Below are 18,672 nucleotides of genomic sequence, written 5' to 3' on the forward strand. Positions count from 1 at the left end.
TCTTTTTTTTTCTTCCTCCCCCAGAGAGTGCTGTCTATTCTGGGACAGAGGGTGTCCATGCACTTCAGCGACCCCAAACCTCGGGCCAACGAGGACTGGCTCTGCAACAAGGTATTGTTGTCTGAGGCGGCGCCGTTTTACCCAAACTGTGGGTCGGGGACCCCATTTGTGGGTCGCAGACATTTTTTAATGGGTCTGTTACGAACTGTTAAAGTCTAGGGGTTTTACTGCCCGTAACATGTGTGAAAGAACAACACGGCTCATAAAAGAGTATCTGCTTTAATACTAAAATTACAATAAATAACAAAGTGGCTTCGTGCATAATGAAATGATGAACAGAGTGGCTCTGTGAGCCCAGAATGATTATGGAATAACTTACATAGCAGAGTGGGGATGAACAGATGGACAAACACACTCTAACAAACAGACAAATGAAGCTACAACTAACACCTAACAAACACTTCTTCCCTAAACGTAAAGACACTCAGAATGAAACAGATAAGTGGACGGCTGGAGGGAAGGTCACACGCAGCAGTGTTCCCACCCCAAAGTCCAGACATGGAGTGAGCTTTATAGTCCAGGAAGCGAGGCCTGAGCTGCCACAGGACCAATCAGAGGGCTGATCAGGCTCCAAGCCAGGCCCTCCTCTGGACAGCAACACATTAGGGACACAAATGCTCAGCACCTGCAGGGGACAGAAGCAACAACCAGTACCAGGCAACATAATAGGCACTCCTCCTATAACCTAGTACCAGCTAAGCAAGCCTACTAATAAATATATAGAGATGATAGCATCAGCTCTATATATACTCATCATCATTAATCACAAAAACAGCCATAGGCTGTTACAGGGTCACGAGTAAATATGGCTTTATTTTTTGTTTCCTACATTTAGTTTTAATTATTTTGAAACATTTAAAAGAGAAATACCCCAAAATACAAAAAAAGGCTATCATGAATTAACAACAAATTCAACAATTTCATAAATTAGAAATCAAAATAATGTTTAAGAAGTAGTAAGTTAGTAACTAGTGAAAATATCCAATCTACAAGCTCTGATCGTATGGAGCGTTGTGAGCTGTAGATGTGCTATCTTCACTAGCTTGGGTCCAGGGAAGGCAAATTTCTCTTTTTGGTCTCGAGCTAAAATGTTTGGGAACCAGTGGTCTGAGGGGTCAAGCGATTTTATTGTGGGGCCGAAAATGGTGAAGCCATTGTGAAAGTGGTTAATCGATCAACATATTTTTATTTTTATTGATACAGTACAGATTTCTAATATGTGCTGTTTACACCAATGCTCCACTTTGTTCCAAATTATAAAATTAAACTGCTGATGTACATTAAGCATACTTTGTTTTATTGTCATTTTATGGTCTAAAATGGATCCAATAATCAATAGATTAATCGATTATGGAAGTATCAAAATGATTAACTGCACAGTGCAGGTCTGATAGTCTGCGATGTGTTACATATCGTTGCTGTCGGGAGGGAACCACCTAACTCCATTGTTGAGGTTTTTGATTTTGTTTTTGCCCTCACCCTTTGTTTTGAAATTTTTAACCGATAAAGTAGTAAAAAGTGATTTGGATAAAACCACCTAACTCCATTGGACCTTCAAACTGTCTGCTAAAGCAACTAACCACCACCTCTCCCCCTCTCATGCAAGTGAGACCAACTTTGAGGCAGTATTGCTTTGTTTTTAAAATATAAGGTTTTCTTATTTTCCTGAACAAATATATATTTTAATTTCCTGAACAAATATATATTTTAATTTCCTGAACAATGAGCATTTTGGAGTTAAGTGGTTTATTCCCGACAGCAGAGATATGCAATGCATGCAAATGTAAATGTGTATATAAAGTGACTGAGTGTCTCATTAAGTATTTCATTAACATTTCCTACAGTGTGGCGTACAGAACTTCAAAAGGAGAGAGAAGTGCTTCAAGTGCAGCGTGCCCAAATCAGGTAAACATGGCTATCATTCATTAGCTCAGCTGCACCACCAATGGTCACTGACTGCTCATGGCGCTACGGCTGGCCAAAATATAAACTCCTCAGAGAACGTTTGGAAGCTTAGCTTCGGTCAATTATTTCTCCCCATCAATAATACCAATTGCGGCCTGGGCCGTGGCTCAGCAGTCCAGGCACCTTGGCTGGTAATCCAGTCTGGCAGTGTGCCGCGGGTTCGACTCCCGATCCTGACGGCCTTTACTGCATGTCATCCCCCCATGTCCTGTCAGCCTACTGTCTGTCCCTCCATAAAAAATATAAAATAAAGGCGAAAGCCACAAAAAAACATTAAAAAAAAATAATAATAATACCAATTGCTATAGAGCGCCGAAGTCCTGACGTCACTCGCTCATCCCCTGGTTCATGGAAGTTTTTTTTCTCTATGGAGAATAACATGGAAAATCGTCTCGTATACTGTATGAATTGTGGTCCAAAAATAAACAAACATTGTCGGGGAGGTGTCTCTGTATCGTTTACGACCGTCAGTCAGTCATATTGCATGTAGTCTGTAACTAATTCAGCAGCAGTAACAATAGCGTTTTCTCTCAGTCAGTTGATTCTTCATATCCACATGAGTGAAACTGCCTGGATGATTTGTTTATTTTTCAAACACAGTTCTTATATGAGGCGATCTAAAATCCCCCTATGAGGATTATAATTCAAATAAAAAAGTAAATGAACCAATGGACTTTGGTGCTCTATTGTATTTTATATCGTTGATTAGTCATCTTTACAACGAGGTATAACTTGTAGACATGGAAAGGAAGGATCGTGGAATGAGCAACACAGCTAAACGTGTAGGTAGCGCCCACAAAATAATTGCCAAAATCCTCCCAATATGCTTCTGTTGGTATGAATTCACTCTTGTTTTGAGTGACCTCAGAGACTTGCTTGGTTTCTCCCAATAAATCATGATATATATCATATATTTTACAAATATGTGTTAATTAATATAACAAGTTAAGTTGAATCATGCGAGATAAAAAACATTGACTAATCGACCTTGAGCTTGTTAGTCGACTAAGATTCTCTTCATCGATTTGTGGACTAATCGACTAATTGAGGTCAGGCCTAGTATGCTGGCAGGTCGCTGAGACTATGTAATAAGGGTTTCACACTTAAGACCTCTTTTATTTATCTTTTATTTTTAACGTAATTGTCTGTTAATGTAATGTAATGCTTTTCTAATCTCATGTGTGGACCCCCAGGAAGATTAGCTGCTGATGTAGCAGATAATGGGGATCCTAACTCGAATAACACTCCAATGTAATTTAACTAAAAAATAAGTTGTTTCTTTGTCAGAGGCTGAGCTGAAGTTGCCCCAGCTGCAGAGGGACTTGTCCTCCACGGGGCCCACCAAGGAGGGGACTCAGGGCTTACTGCCCCTGCCAGTTCCATACCATTCTGCAGGTCCTTCCATCAGCACCGCACAGGCTGCACAGCAGGCCGAGGTGGCCAACGACAGTAAGTCTACTTTCGTTTTGTGTTCGCGATAGTCAGTTATCGTACCATAATCGTTATTATTGTTGATCGTGGTTAATGCGGTGTTTTAGAAATCTGATAATTCTCCCGTGCTCTTGCACACCAGCTCTACTCCTGAGGAACCTGGGTCCTCACGCCATACTGTCTGATAATACTCCCATTCTCTTAGCTCTAATCCTGAGGAACCTGGGTCCTCTCCTCACACCATCCTGCATGATAATTCTCCCATTCTCTTAGCTCTAATCCTGAGGAACCTGGGTCCTCACACCTCGGTGGAGGCCATCCTGTCGGCGCTGTCTCCGTTCGCCACGCTGTCCGTCTCCAACGTTCGCCTCATCAAGGACAAGCACACCCACCTCAACCGAGGCTTCGCATTCCTCCAGCTCTCCACCATAGTGGTGAGAAATAATACACTGAGTCACTGACATAAAGCACCACAGTGGTGAGAACTAATACAGTCATGGATTAAAGTTCTGTTGTCACAACTTATTTGAGTTGTTTGGATTCCATAGAAGTCAGCATGTCGTGCCATGCACTGGAAATGCCAGATCTACAAGCTCACAGCACGTAGCGCTGCGTTTTGGATCGGCTATTTTCAGTCATTAGTCATTTTTAGATGAAGGCGTATTTGAAGTAGGGCATTCACTTCTAGTCATTTTTACTAGTTGACTAGTTGCCTAGTTTACTAGTCGACTAGTCGACTAGTTGTTTAACTACCTATTATGTAAAAAATAAATTAAAAAAATAAACTTTTTTTTTTTTTTTTTTTTTTGAAATAAATATTTGTACATTGAAGAACTGTGTACATGGTGACTATAACTATAATCTACCTGATCTTGAGGCCTACAAAATCGGGAAACTAGTCAACTAGTACCAACAAGGTCGACTAGTGGATTTACTTAATTTGCTTAATGCCCTAATTTGAAGTGGTCAATAGAATGCATGTTCAGATTGAATCATTTTCCATGAAACATGAATGGTCTCAGATATTTCATAAAAGCAAAGGATTAATGCCTCAATCTGTGATTTCTTCTGGTCGGCTGTGAGTAGAACAGCAGCATCATCGGTTTTCAGAACGATAATGATAATACCTAAACATTGTCATCTTACATTACATACTGTGTTAATTATTTTATTTGGGAAATGGAGCACTAGTCACGATTCAGATTGGGACAAAGTGGTTCTGTCCATGAGATTTGATTTAGCTTTATTCCATGTACACTGAGTCACTGACATGAAACATGCACGTCAATACTGGAAAGCCATGTCTGGGCACTGATATTATTGGTTAATATTTATCTAAATGGGATGGCGTCTGGATATTATCAGACCTTATGGGTTAATATTCAATCTGAAGGATTACTTTTTTTTAAGTTCATTGATAATGTTGACGAAGATGTTTGCTCTGCACAAAGAAAATTGCTCTGAACTTTGCAGTTGCAGTTTAAGTATCTACATTTATTGCCTATTCATAGTGTACTCAAGCACACTAGGCCAGTCAACTACGGTAAATAATCAAGCCTCGAATAGCCACAGACTTTGGGGAGAGACAATGTACAATCAATTGTAAAATTATATATTTGATTAGTAGGTGTGGCTGCTACTCAATGTTTATGATGTCAGTTCAACCAAATCAGTGTGTGCTGATGGTCTTTAACTCATTAACTATCCGAGTTTCTCTCGGCCCCACACCGCCAGCAATGATCGAAGATAATTGAAAATCTTTATTTTTATTTCTATTCTGTTCGATTTTAATTTCTGAGCTCAGTTGACGGCCCTAATAAAACACACATATCACAGGTTTGTATTACTATATTTGTGAGTATGTCAACATGTTAGGTTGGCCATTTTATGAATGGCATTCTTAGCCTAAAGCCGAAAAATAGCAGATCTACAAGCTCACAACTTGCACTGCGCCGTACTGTGGGCTTGTACCGTAGCTTGTAGGTGCACAACACCAGCGTGCAACAGAGTTTAAATCAGCCATAACTATAGGTCTAACCCCTAAACCAAACCTCTAAATGTCTAATCCTAACCCTTACCTGACTCTTTAAATATTTTTAAACCAACAATTATCGTAATGCAAACACGCACGCACACACACACACACACACACACACACACACACACACACACACACACACACACACACACACACACACACACACCCTTTCCTCACTGGTCTTTCCGTATGTGTTTTTGTCTATAGGAAGCGTCGCAGTTGCTGCAGATCCTGCAGGCTCTTCACCCAGCTCTCACCATCGATGGAAAGGCCATCGCCGTAGAGTTTGCCAAGGGCTCCAAGCGGTAAACAAATTCTTCCACCTCCAAATCTGACTGCTAGTTAATAAATAAAATCACACCCGTGTGAATAGAGTGTAAAATTGTCCAATGTCAGTGAGAATTAATTAATTTTTGTGTAGGACAAGGTTTGTGAACATGCACTAAAAGCTGGATATAGGAGGGGCTAGCGCCCCGCACAAACACACGCGCACACAAGAAATGCGCTGTTGTGCAAAGGAGGGAAAAGGTCAAATCTTGAGGCTGTCACGGTTAAAAAGACGCTCGCGACAAGAGTTTTTGCTAAGATGTGAAAATTCAGGGCACTCGGGTGGCACAGTGGTTAAGTGCCTGCCCACCACTGCCGAGTCAGAGGGTTGAAATCCACCGTTGGTGCATCCGGCTTTGTGGAGCGTCTATATGAACACAATGGTCCCTTTGTTCAGGGGAGGGAAGCCGGCCAGGAAGGGTGATATTTGTCACTGTACATACTCCTACGAGCTGGAGTGTAGGAGTAGGACGGAGGCTCTATGGGCTCCTCACTGGCAGGTGAGCCATTGGATACGACAACAGTGACAACACACACAAATATGTGTGGGGAGGAATCAATTGGCATAACGACTAAATTGGGGAGAAAAGGGTAACACCTCTAATACCAAAAATACTATTATTTTTGGCTGAATTAGATCCTGTCATGTGTAGGCCATTTTATCCGATACACCTTAAGTTTGAGTTCATGAGAAAAGTTTAAATATGAAGGATTTGTTTATACGTCCGGATACCCCGTCCAGGACAGGCTTCAGACACGCCTCCTCAGGAGATTTGGCTCAGATCTGAACCCATTTGATTGGCGTTAGGAACCCGTTGCGAACGCATGCCCTTGCTGACGGTGACCCCAGGCAGGGTTCGAACCCACAACCTCCCGCATGAAAGGCGTATGCTCTAACCACTGCATTTCAAAGCACTGTTCCTAATGAGTGTTCTCTCTCTGTGTCCTGTGTGTGTGTGTCAGTGATGTGTTCCTGACGGACGGCAGCAGAGTGAGCGCTGCAACGGTGGCCAGCACAGCCATCGCTGCTGCCCAGTGGGCTGTCACACAGGTAAACCAACATCCATTTATCTATCTATCACAGTGGGCTGTCACAAAGGTAAACCGACATTTGTTAGAATAGATTAATAGAATATTGATGTTGGGGTTCAAGTGAGTTAACCCAGACACTGCCACGGCAGTGTTACTTTATCTCTGAAGCAGTGTGCCGCTCCTTGTAGTTATGTAATCTTTTTCTGTGCTTTTCCGGATTTCCGCATTCAATTCTGTGAGGTTTCTCATAGACCTCCAGGTTTTAGAGTGTTTTTCAGGTGCTGGACAAATGGTCACTGGGATCTTCTTCAGGAACTTTTCCTGAAGATCCCAGTGATCAAAACGTCCCTATCGCACCTAAAAAAAAAAGATCTTTATAAATGGAACCTCACCTCACCTCTCCGTCTTCCCACCCATCATGTTGTCCTCTCTTTGGGCCATGCCAGTCTGTTCAGAATGAAGGAGATGTAGATGTGTCGGTGTACCAGCAGGGGGCAGCGGTCCCCTACAACCTGGAAGGACAGGAGTACGTGGTGGGCTGTGACGGCACCGCCCTCCTCAAAGCCCAGGCTTTACCCGGCGGGGGAACAGGCCTGATGGGGCCCTACACCGGAGCCACAGGTGAGAAGCACTGTGTCCGTGGCAAAGACACATTTTAGATTTTCAGTTGTTCACACCATTATAATGTTCTTATTTTGATCACAAGACCCAATTACTAAATGTCAAGTCTCCCAAGTTTCTCCAGAAGCATGAGGTCAGTCCGTTGCTCTCCCCAGGTTGGCGCAGGGGGAGGATTAAAGAATTGACACTGGGTGAAAAAATGGGTTACAAAGTCGTGGGATAAAAATTATAAGAAAAAAAAAGTCTCCAGGTTTCTTCAAAATATGTTTGACACTATATGTATGGTCTATTAGGTGTCCATTAGTGGTTCTCTTAACTCGGTCAAAAATGGGTTCTCTCTTCTGATTGGATGCAATGGGTGATCCACCTAGTAAAAAGTATGGAGAGACCCCATTATTACTGCACAATTACTCAGCCTATAGCAACACACTTTAACCTTTTAACAAATAAACGTAGTTTTAACAAATAAACGTAGTTTTAATCAAATGTATAGCTGCACCTTTTAAAGACAATTAAGTGCAAACTGTGTGTGTGTGTGTGTGTGTGTGTGTGTGTGTGTGTGTGTGTGTGTGTGTGTGTGTGTGTGTGTGTGTGTGTGTGTGTGTGTGTGTGTGTGTGTGTGTGTGTGTGTGTGTGTGTGTGTGTGTGTGTGTGTGTGTGTGTGTGTGTGTGTGTGTGTGTGTGTGTGTGTGTGTGTGTGTGTGTGTGTGTGTGTCAGTGACCTCATCGGAGGGTGGTCTTCTGCAGCCTCTCATTCACACACAGAGTGCTCTCATCGCCACCAGCCAGGTAGAGTCACTCATTCACCATTTTCACTCCTTGACATGACTTTTGGCATCATTTTGTTTTCCAATGGCACTCCCCGCCAATGACGTCTTTTTGATGTTTTTTATTGATAAAGTTTGGGCTCTTCACCAGCGTATGGATAGCTCTGGGTTGCTAGGCGATCGAGTAAACGGGAAATAACTGGAAGTCAAAAGTCTGCCTTCCGTCCACCTCCAGCAGAACAGATTTTTTTTTTTTTTAAATCCATTTATCTCGGATTCTTTTCCCAGATTGCGTTTTTGATCAAAACTAGCTTTATTCACGGCTCATAACTAAAGAACCGATGATGGCGTTTTATGTCTTGGGTGAATTAAATTACAATCGTGGGACAAGTTAGTTACACACGGTTTTTACTTCCGGTTCACGGCCCGTGGGTTTTTGGTCTTTCAAAATAAGAGCTTGCTCTGAAAAGACATAGAAAGGGGAGTGAGAAAACATCTGTGAACCCCCCCCCCCCCAATCTGGCGACCCACCGGTTGAGAATCACTTTGGTACAGTCAAGTCAAGCATTAAGGAAACTTTCAGAAAGACCGATTAGATAGATGAAGGCAGAAATTGTACAGAAGGGTCCAACCTTACATGCACAGAACATGTAGCCCACAGTTGTTATATGTTACAGTAAAAGTGAGAAAAACGGAACAGGGGAATGCCCGTTGTTCCTGCAAGAAATGCCCCCAACTCTAAACTCGTAATCGGGGGCCGGGGCCGCCACTTCTGCCTCCCATTCGCCAGCCCCACCACGGCCCCAAACCGGGCGCTCCTCGCCTCGTTTTTCTTACTTTACTGGTTTGTCACTTTTCCTGTAACCTATTCGTTGTTTAGTTCATATGATCCTCCGTCCCCCACCTCCTCATTTTGTGCTGTCTGCGTCGTTCCCTTTCCTGTCCAGGGGTCCCAACAGGTGGAGATCGTTGGGAAACCTCAGCCGGTCACTCTGAGCCAACCCCTGCCAACCCCTGGCACTGAGCACGAGTACCAGCAATACCGTAAGGCTGTGTGTGTGTGTTCGTGTGTTCAGAAAATCGATAAGATAATAGGTATTGTACCCCTTGCCGATACGGCAGGAAATGCTGTATGTGACGTATTTTCACCTATGGTTTGTGTGTGTCTGAGACTCGGATATGAGTTGCATCAAAATACAAGAGATAACTGAAGAAAGAAAAGAGAGAGAGAATATTTTATTTGCATTTATTAAAGGACCACTTCACCACTTTTCAACTTCTCTTCCTATAATTGGTCCTAACTAGGCATGCCGCGGTTTACCGAATTTCGGTAATACCGCGACAGGAACAGCCACGGTGTTGATACCGTGAGATTTCCGAGCTTACGGTATTTTAATACAGCGTTGGTGGGCGGCGCATGCTGCACGCATGCAGTGCAACTCCACTCCCAGACTAAGGCAAAACGTTTATTTTCACCACACAGCTGCAGTAGATTGAAAAGTTGCTTCCTACCTTTGAGTTAGTGTTGCTGAAAGACACCCAGATCCAATTGTATATTCCATATTTCCACATGTACTAAACTAAAAGTGTGAACTGTCAAGTGTCAACAGAGGCACGCAGTTGTGAGCATGCGCAGAATCAGATTGCACTACAGCGTGCAGGGTACAAAACGGCCATTAGGGGGAGCCATAGTACAGTGAAATACAGTGGGGAATAGCTATTGATTCATTGATTGAATACTTTATTGGCAGAAATGTAATCAGTATAGGGTACAGTCAAACACATGTCCAAAGGGATCACTGAAAAAAGTCCTTGCAGTCTTGTTTCCATTCGGTCCTGGGTAATCAATTCATAATCATGACAAGTCACATGACAAATAACAAAATTCAAATTATCATAAAAGGTAAAAAACTAAAAGATAAGATATGTAGGCCTACAGGTTGGGGAACAAAGAAGGGCTTATAAGGAGGTGGGGGTAGTCACTAGACATAGGTGGGGGGGGGGGGGGGCAATCTTTTTTTTTTCTTTTTTTTTTTAATATAAATACCGTGGAATACCGAGGTATAGGTTTTCAATACCGGCACCGTACCGTACTGTAAAATCTCATACCGTGGCATGCCTAGTCCTAACTAATGTTCATGATAAAATACCAAATTTTTTTCCTACTCAGTCTGTGTCTCATAGGAAGGCTGTGGGCAGTTCAGAAACCCGTCCACCAGTGACATCATCGATGGTGAATCCAAGCAAATAGAAACGGCAGGCTTTAATTTCCTGAAAAGTTGCAATGCAAAAGTTGAAGCCATCGTTCTCACGATAATAAAAATCTAAATATATTTTAAAACAAATCTTGTTTAAAAAAAATCTGCCTAATGATGATGTCACTGGTGGACGGGTGTCCGAACTGCCCAAAGCCCTCCTATGAGACACAGACTGAGTAGGAAAAAATGGTGGTGTTTTATCATGAACATTAGTGAGGACCAATTATATGAAGAGATGTTTAAAAGTGGTGAAGTGGTCCTTTAAAAGATGGCTAAAACAAACCAAATGTGTAATCATGGACATGGGTAATTATCAGCTCTATTTGTAACTGGTGTGTCATTTCTCATATTTTAGACCTGTGCCTAGCTGTAGAGCACAGAGTCAGTAACTATGGAAGTTGGAGAGCCATGCCGTCTGTGTCCCTTTTATGCCCATATATGGAGATTTCTGTATCTGTCTCTCTGTGTCCCTTTATTCCTATATATGGAGTTCAGTCAGGCATGATCACATATGGAGTGTTATGTCAGAACTGGCCAGCTCCATATATGGAGCAGGGGCCCTGTCCAGAGCCCGGGCAGAGGCCTTTTGTGGCTGTTCTGGACAACCGTGGGTCTGACCAACTCGACACCGGGCACTGCACTCCCTGTGGGGGTGTGGAACGCGCGTGTCGATTTTGAAGTCGGTGGGGCGAACGGTTCCAGAGTTACGTGGATTTCAATCGTACAGACGTACAGAGACATGGTGCATCTATAGATAGATTGTTCTGTCGCCTGTAGTATGTCTATTTGACTTGTACTGTATCGATATGATAGTTTGTTTTTGTATGCATATAGTTATATCTCAGTTGTAACAGCCTGCTCAAGGACTACAAATTAAAATGAGCTTCTGGGCAACTCTAGCTCATTTACATGGATGGGCGGGAACCCCTTTTGGTGTTAGCATTATGTTATGCTTTAGCTATTGAAAAATAGCAGATCTACAAGCTCATAGCGCGCCACCGAGTGGCGCGCTACGAGCTTGTAGGTCTGCTATTTTTGAAAAATCGAAGAACGACTGACATAGAAACATAGCTTTTTCAGAAAACTGTCAGGATGTAGAAGATTCTTTTTAAATCTGATCTCAGGTCAAAATGGGTTAATATGCAGATTATGCACTGTCACTGGTTGGTGCATAAATAAATACAGTGAGTGTGTGTGTGTGTGGGTGGACTGGATCGCTGTACTGTGAGTTTCTGCCTGTAATCGCCTGTGTCTCTGCCCGTAGCTGTGCCAGACGTGTCCACATACCACTATGACGAAAGCTCTGGCTACTATTATGACCCCCTGACTGGACTGTACTACGACCCAAACTCGCAGGTAAGCCCCGTAGAACTGGTGGGAATGATCTTCTAAATCTTTGACCCGTTAAAAACCATGAAAGCTTCTGTGTCATTTTAGAGTTGAACCACTTAAACCGTTATTTTTATACTTTGGCTATTCAAAAAGAGCAGATCTGCAGGCTCACAAAGCGTCACTTCGTGCCGCTCTATGAACTTGTAGATCTGATATATATATATATATATATATATATATATATATCGTATACACTTGGGAGCATTAATTGGTGCTGGTGACTCTTTATTCATACATAAACATAAGTTTTTCAGAAAACTGGCCTCTGGTCTTAATGGGTTGAAATGTTAAAGGTGATATAGACAAGTTTCCAGTGTTTGTACACAGAAGTGAGTGCGTGTTTCCAAACAAATGCAAATCTAGCTCCACCCCCCTCATTCTATTGGCTGAGCCAGGTCACTTCAGGCTATGGGATTGTTGTTGCTGCTGGGAGGGACGCTATGGATATTGCGCTCGTATGGCTAAATATGACATTCAAAAATTATGAATTTCTATCGATCTTAGTTACAACAATGACATTGAGTTGACATGTTTTTTTAAGGGTAACTGTAGCATAATCGCAATATCACACCGAGTCCCGCAAATGAGGAAGTAGGAAGTAGAGGACACTCACTGGCTCTCAATTCAATTCTCTTTTATTTGTAATCGTGCATATAAAACATATTGCCCCTCAAATGCCCCAGCCACTACAGCATCGTTCATGTGAACTACTCTGTCCACGGTTATTCATTGCAATGAAGAAAAATCGCTATGATGATCCGCAACGGCCAGCCTGTCACCGCTGGCGAACACGGGTTAAATGCATGCTTCAAGCCGGCCGGCAGGCAGGCAGGCAGTCGCCACGGTGGTGGAACCGCTGGTGAAATGATACTATTACTCACTTCCACTTCCACCATTTCAACAAATAAGCACAATAGCACATACAACCCACTCCACATGAACGATATTGATGTAGGCCTAACCAGGAGATTTTATTGGGATCCGAGTCGTTCTGTGACTATAAGGATCCTCCGAGTTCTGAGGGGTGCTTGCTGCTGGTGTTGTTCAGTTTGACACCACCCAACCATGCACTATACATAGCGATTCTCATAATTTCAATAGGCTTACATATTAAATCATAAACGTACTATTTCACATGAACAATGTTAGTGAAACTAAGATATGGGGATAATATTATACATTGCAATTGAAATCGCATCGCGTTTTCATTATAATACTGCTGGGTTGAACACACCGTCACAGCCTCGAGCTGCAATTGGCTAAAAGTTTAAATCCCCTCCGACGTCCCGTCTAGTAAACTGTAGTGGATATAAACAGTGCATTCAGTCACAGGGGGGCAAAGGGGGAGTGTGCTGTTGCAGGAGAACACCTCAGCATCATAATATACGGAAAGATAGAGGGGGAAAAGGCCAAAAAAATACATTTATATATATTTTAAATCACCTTTAAGTAAACATTCTTAATATAAACTATGCACATGTTTTACACCATGCGGGTGTCTTTTTTTCCCTCTGTGTTTAGTACTACTTCAACGCCCACACACAGCAGTACATGTACTGGGACGGCGAGACGCACACGTACGTTCCCGCCGCGTCCCAATCGACCGCTGAGGCCGCCGCCAACGCAGCTGAAAACCCCTCCCCTTCGGATCCTCTGTCCGGAGGCGCGGCTGGCGGCAAGGAGAAGAAGGAGAAACCCAAGAGCAAGACTGCCCAACAGGTACGCACCCAGTTATCCTGTTGCAAAGAGATGCACGTGAATGATGCAAGCTGTCCGAGGCCTAATTTCCAAAAGAAATGGGAGGTGGCAAAAAAAGAAGTTACAACATAAGCCCCACTTCTAAAATAGCGAAAGTAGTGGATCTATAAGCTTGCGTCGCTTGGCGGCGTGTTGCCAAGAAGTTCGCCTGGTCTGCAGCATTTATTGGGCAGTCCACCGGCCATATGCCCTGTATGTCAAGTGGCCAGTCCAGGCCTGGAGTTGTGGCTAAACACATCCAGGTTAACTGGCTAAATTAATCTGACGAGATAACAGCTTTCATGAAACCGATTCATGGCTGACCCTGAATACATTTGCTGATAAATCTTGGTTTAATCCCCAATCTAGGTTTCGTGAAACAGGCCCCTGGATTCAGTTTACTTGGATGAATTTAGTAATCTGATGGTTTTTTTTTACATTTATTTTGTTATCCACAGATCGCCAAAGACATGGAACGCTGGGCGAAGAGTCTGAACAGGCAGAAGGAGAACGTTCGCTCCGTATCGTCCTCCCCAGCCATAGGATCCACGTCACTGCCCTCTGGCTACAGCAGGGCAGCCAGTCGTCAGTCAGACGACCGCCGGGAGTCGGCAAGCGCTGACGCAGGCTATGCCGTCCTGGAGAAAAAGGTTTGTAACTCGCGCACACACACGTTACTACTATACTTGAGAAGATATCAGCAGTTTAAGGCCAGACCGCACCAATGCAACTAGTTGCAACTCCTTGCAACAGAACAGTTTTAAGGCCAGTCCATACCAATGCTACTCCTTGCAACAGCCATAGGGGATATGGACCACACCAATTATTCACAATGCAACTCCTTGCAACATGCAACTACTTGCAACCATTATCCCCAATTGCACTTTAGGAAGGCGACTTTTGTCGTTGTTAGACATTTTTAACCCTACCCCTAAAGCTGAAAATAGCTTGCAACGCCTTGTGCTGCGATGCGTTGTGAGCTTGTAGATTGGCGTTTTTAACTGGCACGCAACTAAAGTATTAAATGGGCATACTGTAACTCTATTCCTAATTGTAATCTTTCTTAACCATACAATGGTCCTCACAATGTCCATTTATCACATACTGTACTGGTGGAAACCTTTGACTCGTATAGTTACTGCATACATACACACACACCAGGGGTGACACCAGGGACATCAATAAGTCCATACACGGACAAATGTGTCTGCGGCAAAGACTTGGTCTTGTCCATGGCAAATTGTATAATTTATTTTATACACAGTAGACACCATTATAATGTTCTTATTTTGATCATAAGACCCAATTACTAAATGTCAAGTCTCCAGGTTTTCTTCAGAATATGTATGACGCTGATTACTTAATTGCCCACTATGGCATATTAGGAATCCAACTAGTTCTCACATGTTGTATTTGCAAGTACCTGACAAAAAAAGGACCTGACAAAAAAGACTTGTAAAACTGTGATGTGACAATAAAGCTGATTCTGGACTCTGAGAGTGTACAAATGGAACCAAATGGACAACACTCTCAGAGTTACAGACCCGTTATGGTCATTCAGGGCTAGCTCTGTTTCTGCTAATATTAATGTCCACTCATTTTGTATGTCTAACGCACACAGTCAGCCATAACCTACTGTTGTGTTGTGTCAACTTGTGTGTGCCCACATCAACAGTCCTGAATTAACAAGTGTGGTGTTTTTTTCTCCTGCAGGGGGCACTGTCGGAGCGACCCCAGCTCATCCTGGACCAGATCAGACACACTGCAGACAGAGAGGTAAGGTCGGTTAGACTCTGTTTGGCACAATGGAAACTAATTTTATCCATTTGGCATTTTTCTTCTATGCTGTTGTGGATGTGTGGAACGTGTGTGTCAAATTTGAAGTCCGTGTGGCGAACGGTTCTCGAGTTACATGGATTACAGACGAACACACGTACATACGTACGTACAGACAGGGACTTGGTGCATTTATAGTTAGAATACATATTTACAATTAATGCTCCCAAGTGTATACGTTTACTGTGGTAAAGTTTCGAGCAGACCAGGCTCAAACCTTTGGTTTAAGTGGTTCAACTCTAAAATGACACGGAAGCTTTCATGGTTTTTAACGGGTCAAAGAATTAGAAGATCATTCCCAACAGTTCTACGGGGCTTACCTGCAAGTTTTTCGTTCAACACTGTTGAACGTCATGGTTTACATATCGTGCTAATTGTTTAGTGAAGTAAGTGTTTAGTAGTAAAGTGTGGGGGGGCCCTGAGGGCGGCTACTTTCACACCGTTTCACAAATTGCAGATTAACTTCAAAGCTTTTCACTTTTCAGTCGTCAGGTTGACTGATGATGAATGGTAAAATAAAATGGTAAATGGTGCATTTATATAGTGCCTTTATCCAAGGTGCTTTTCATAGATTGTGCATTACATTCACCCATTCACACACCGATGACGGAGGAAACCATGCAAGGCACCAACCAGCACATCGGGAGCAATTAGGGATTCAGTGTCTTGCTCAAGGACACTTCGAAACTAACTCTGGGGGAGCCCGGGTTCGAACTGGCGACATTGCAGTTACCATCCGGCCACTCTACCCCTGAGCCACCGCCGCCCCTTGGCGAAGGCAATTGTTCTGCAAAGTGTAGGTGCATTTTAATCTTGCAATGCACTAGCCACTTTAAAATAAAGTATTTTTCTTTTTCTACAACAGTGCCTTGGTCTCACCTTTTTTGCATCCAAACTTGATAGAGTGAACACAGCAGACATTGCGCTTTTTCTGCACATTCAGAGCACTGATTTAAATTTGTTACCTCACTGATTTAGCTCGTGTCCCGAGCTGAATGTCTCTTCACCGGGATCATCCACCAAAGGGATCCCAGGACATGCAAGCCCTTTGCAAAGACATAGGAGCTCATTTTAATGCTCATAGATGATATATAGTAGCAGGAATTATGCTAAAACTATTCAACCGAAGTCGAGCCGTCTTTGTAACCCAGAGGTACAAAATGGTACGCCTGAGTGCAGTCTAGTTTATTTTTAGCTTTGAACCCTTGTTGTGTTTGCTTCATTCTGCAGCGCTCTCCGCCTCCGCAGCAGCAGCAAGGCCTGGTCCCTGCCTACAGCGGGGAGACGGATAGCGACGAAGAGGGAGGAGACCGAGAGGAGAAGGAGGGCAGGATGACCGACTGGGTCAAGCTGGCCTGCCTGCTCTGCAGGAGGCAGTTCCCCAGCAAGGAGGCCCTCATCAGGCACCAGCAGCTGTCCGAGCTACATAAGGTGCTTATAACACTAAGAGACGTACATACCAATATACCTTGGGTGATACGACAGCTGTCTGAGCTACATAGGGTCGTTATGACACCCAGAAGTGAATTTTATGACCTTTATAATATAAAGAAGAAAAATAAAGAACAAACATTGGCCAAAAAGAGGCAACATGTGTGAAATTAGCAGAGCTTGTAGATCGGCTAGTTAGTTTCACAATATTTATCTGTGGCACCGAGTCGCACTAAATGTAATGCCTCAACTCCTACGATTGTGTGCTTGTGCAGGGGGGATGGGGGGTCCCCAGTTCTAATATGTTTTTTTGGGGGGTTGTTGCCTGAAAAGATTGAGAACCACTGATCTAAAGCCCAAACTGCACCAATGCAACTAGTCGCAACTCCTTGCAACAAAACAGTTTTAAGGTCAACTGCACCAATGCAACTCCTTTCAACTGCCATTGGGGATAATGGTTGAAAGTAGTTGCAAGGAGTTGCATGGTGAATCATTGGTGCTGTTTTGCTTAAGTGATGGCTTGTGGCCAGCCGGTTGTAGCGGTCTAGAAAAAAGTGAATACGTTCATTACACTATCGTTTTACTTTTCCACCATCACAATGTTAATTCCGGCCTTGAAAGTATCACCAAAAAAATAATAAATCATACAGGCCGCTATTTGCTACTCAATGTCAACCTCTATACTTGTCTGCCCTCAGCAAAACCTGGAGCAGAGACGAGGTCAGCCAGATCCCTTGCCTGCAGAGGTTGGTCACCCCGAAAAACAATACACGTTGAAATGAAATGGGATTGTGTCCAGTGGTGGAAAGAGTACTCTAAATGTAGCAATACTGCTATATAGAAATACTCAGTTACTCAGTAAAAGTCCAGAATTCAAAATGTAGTTGAGTAAAAGTACAAAAGTATTGGCATCAAAATGAACTTGAAGTACCAAAAGTAAAAGTACTCATTGTTCAAAATGTGTATATATATATATATATATATATAAACAAAGTAGCTAGTAACTAAATGTAGTGCAGTAAAAGTACAATATTTGGATCCTAGATGTAGTGGAGTAGAGGTAAAAGTATTGTAAATTGGAAATACTCAATTAAAGTACAAAGAATACCTCAAAATTGTATTTAAGTACAGTACTTAGTTACTTTCCACCACTGAGTGTGTCATGTCGTTAGTTGCTTCTTAGTGACTGTTCTTTTGTCTGTCTTTCAGCGTCCGAAAATCGCAGACAGATCCGAGCCTCCTGACCCCAAGAAGAGAAGATTCAGCCCCCTGTAAGCAGCGTTAGAAAATGTCACACACACACACAGTCACACACGTCGTTGTGATAAAGGCTTGTCTGCTTGTCCCTACAGACTTGTAATTCCAACCAAGTAGGCCAAAGGGCTGCTTTGCAACATACTGGAATGCATTGTCGTTCAACGCTGTGCCGTTGTTTGAACAGGGCGGCAGCCAGATTGATGTGCGAAGCCAGTCGTGGTGGATTTGCAACGTCGCACGTTTGTGCACACACGGCTGTTTCTTTCACTTTCTTTTAGGGATGGGCAATCAGTCATCAGATCATATCGGTCATCATATTGGTCATACGGATGTTGGCCATAAAATGCGATATCTGTATCGAAACGAAATTCTTTAAAAAAAATCCTGAAAAAGCAAAAAAAATGTAACTCATTCTCTACCTTAGTTTAGTTTATATAGTGCATCCAGTATCGCTAGTATTATTTTTTTTCGGTTATTGAAAGCGTCAGAGGTAAAACATTAAACGCAGTACTTGTTAAAT

General features: G+C 42.9%; 1 protein-coding gene across 3 annotated transcripts in view; it reads left to right on the forward strand.

Annotated features, from left to right (window-relative positions):
* The window catches only part of rbm10 (RNA binding motif protein 10), a 28,326-nt gene that overhangs the window by 7,918 nt on the left and 1,736 nt on the right, over nt 1-18,672 (forward strand). For all 3 annotated transcript variants that reach the window (XM_079517516.1, XM_079517517.1, XM_079517518.1), the window contains exons 7-22: nt 25-111; nt 1,905-1,965; nt 3,313-3,474; nt 3,730-3,890; nt 5,702-5,799; nt 6,785-6,872; nt 7,300-7,474; nt 8,193-8,263; nt 9,189-9,285; nt 11,764-11,855; nt 13,413-13,610; nt 14,087-14,278; nt 15,342-15,404; nt 16,695-16,895; nt 17,594-17,641; nt 18,105-18,166. In XM_079517516.1, the coding sequence (XP_079373642.1) occupies nt 25-111; nt 1,905-1,965; nt 3,313-3,474; nt 3,730-3,890; nt 5,702-5,799; nt 6,785-6,872; nt 7,300-7,474; nt 8,193-8,263; nt 9,189-9,285; nt 11,764-11,855; nt 13,413-13,610; nt 14,087-14,278; nt 15,342-15,404; nt 16,695-16,895; nt 17,594-17,641; nt 18,105-18,166 (1,856 nt within the window). The remainder of the gene's footprint in view (nt 1-24; nt 112-1,904; nt 1,966-3,312; nt 3,475-3,729; nt 3,891-5,701; nt 5,800-6,784; nt 6,873-7,299; nt 7,475-8,192; nt 8,264-9,188; nt 9,286-11,763; nt 11,856-13,412; nt 13,611-14,086; nt 14,279-15,341; nt 15,405-16,694; nt 16,896-17,593; nt 17,642-18,104; nt 18,167-18,672) is intronic.

Source organism: Electrona antarctica, assembly GCF_951216825.1.
Source record: "Electrona antarctica genome assembly, chromosome: 2".
Lineage (NCBI taxonomy): Eukaryota > Metazoa > Chordata > Actinopteri > Myctophiformes > Myctophidae > Electrona > Electrona antarctica.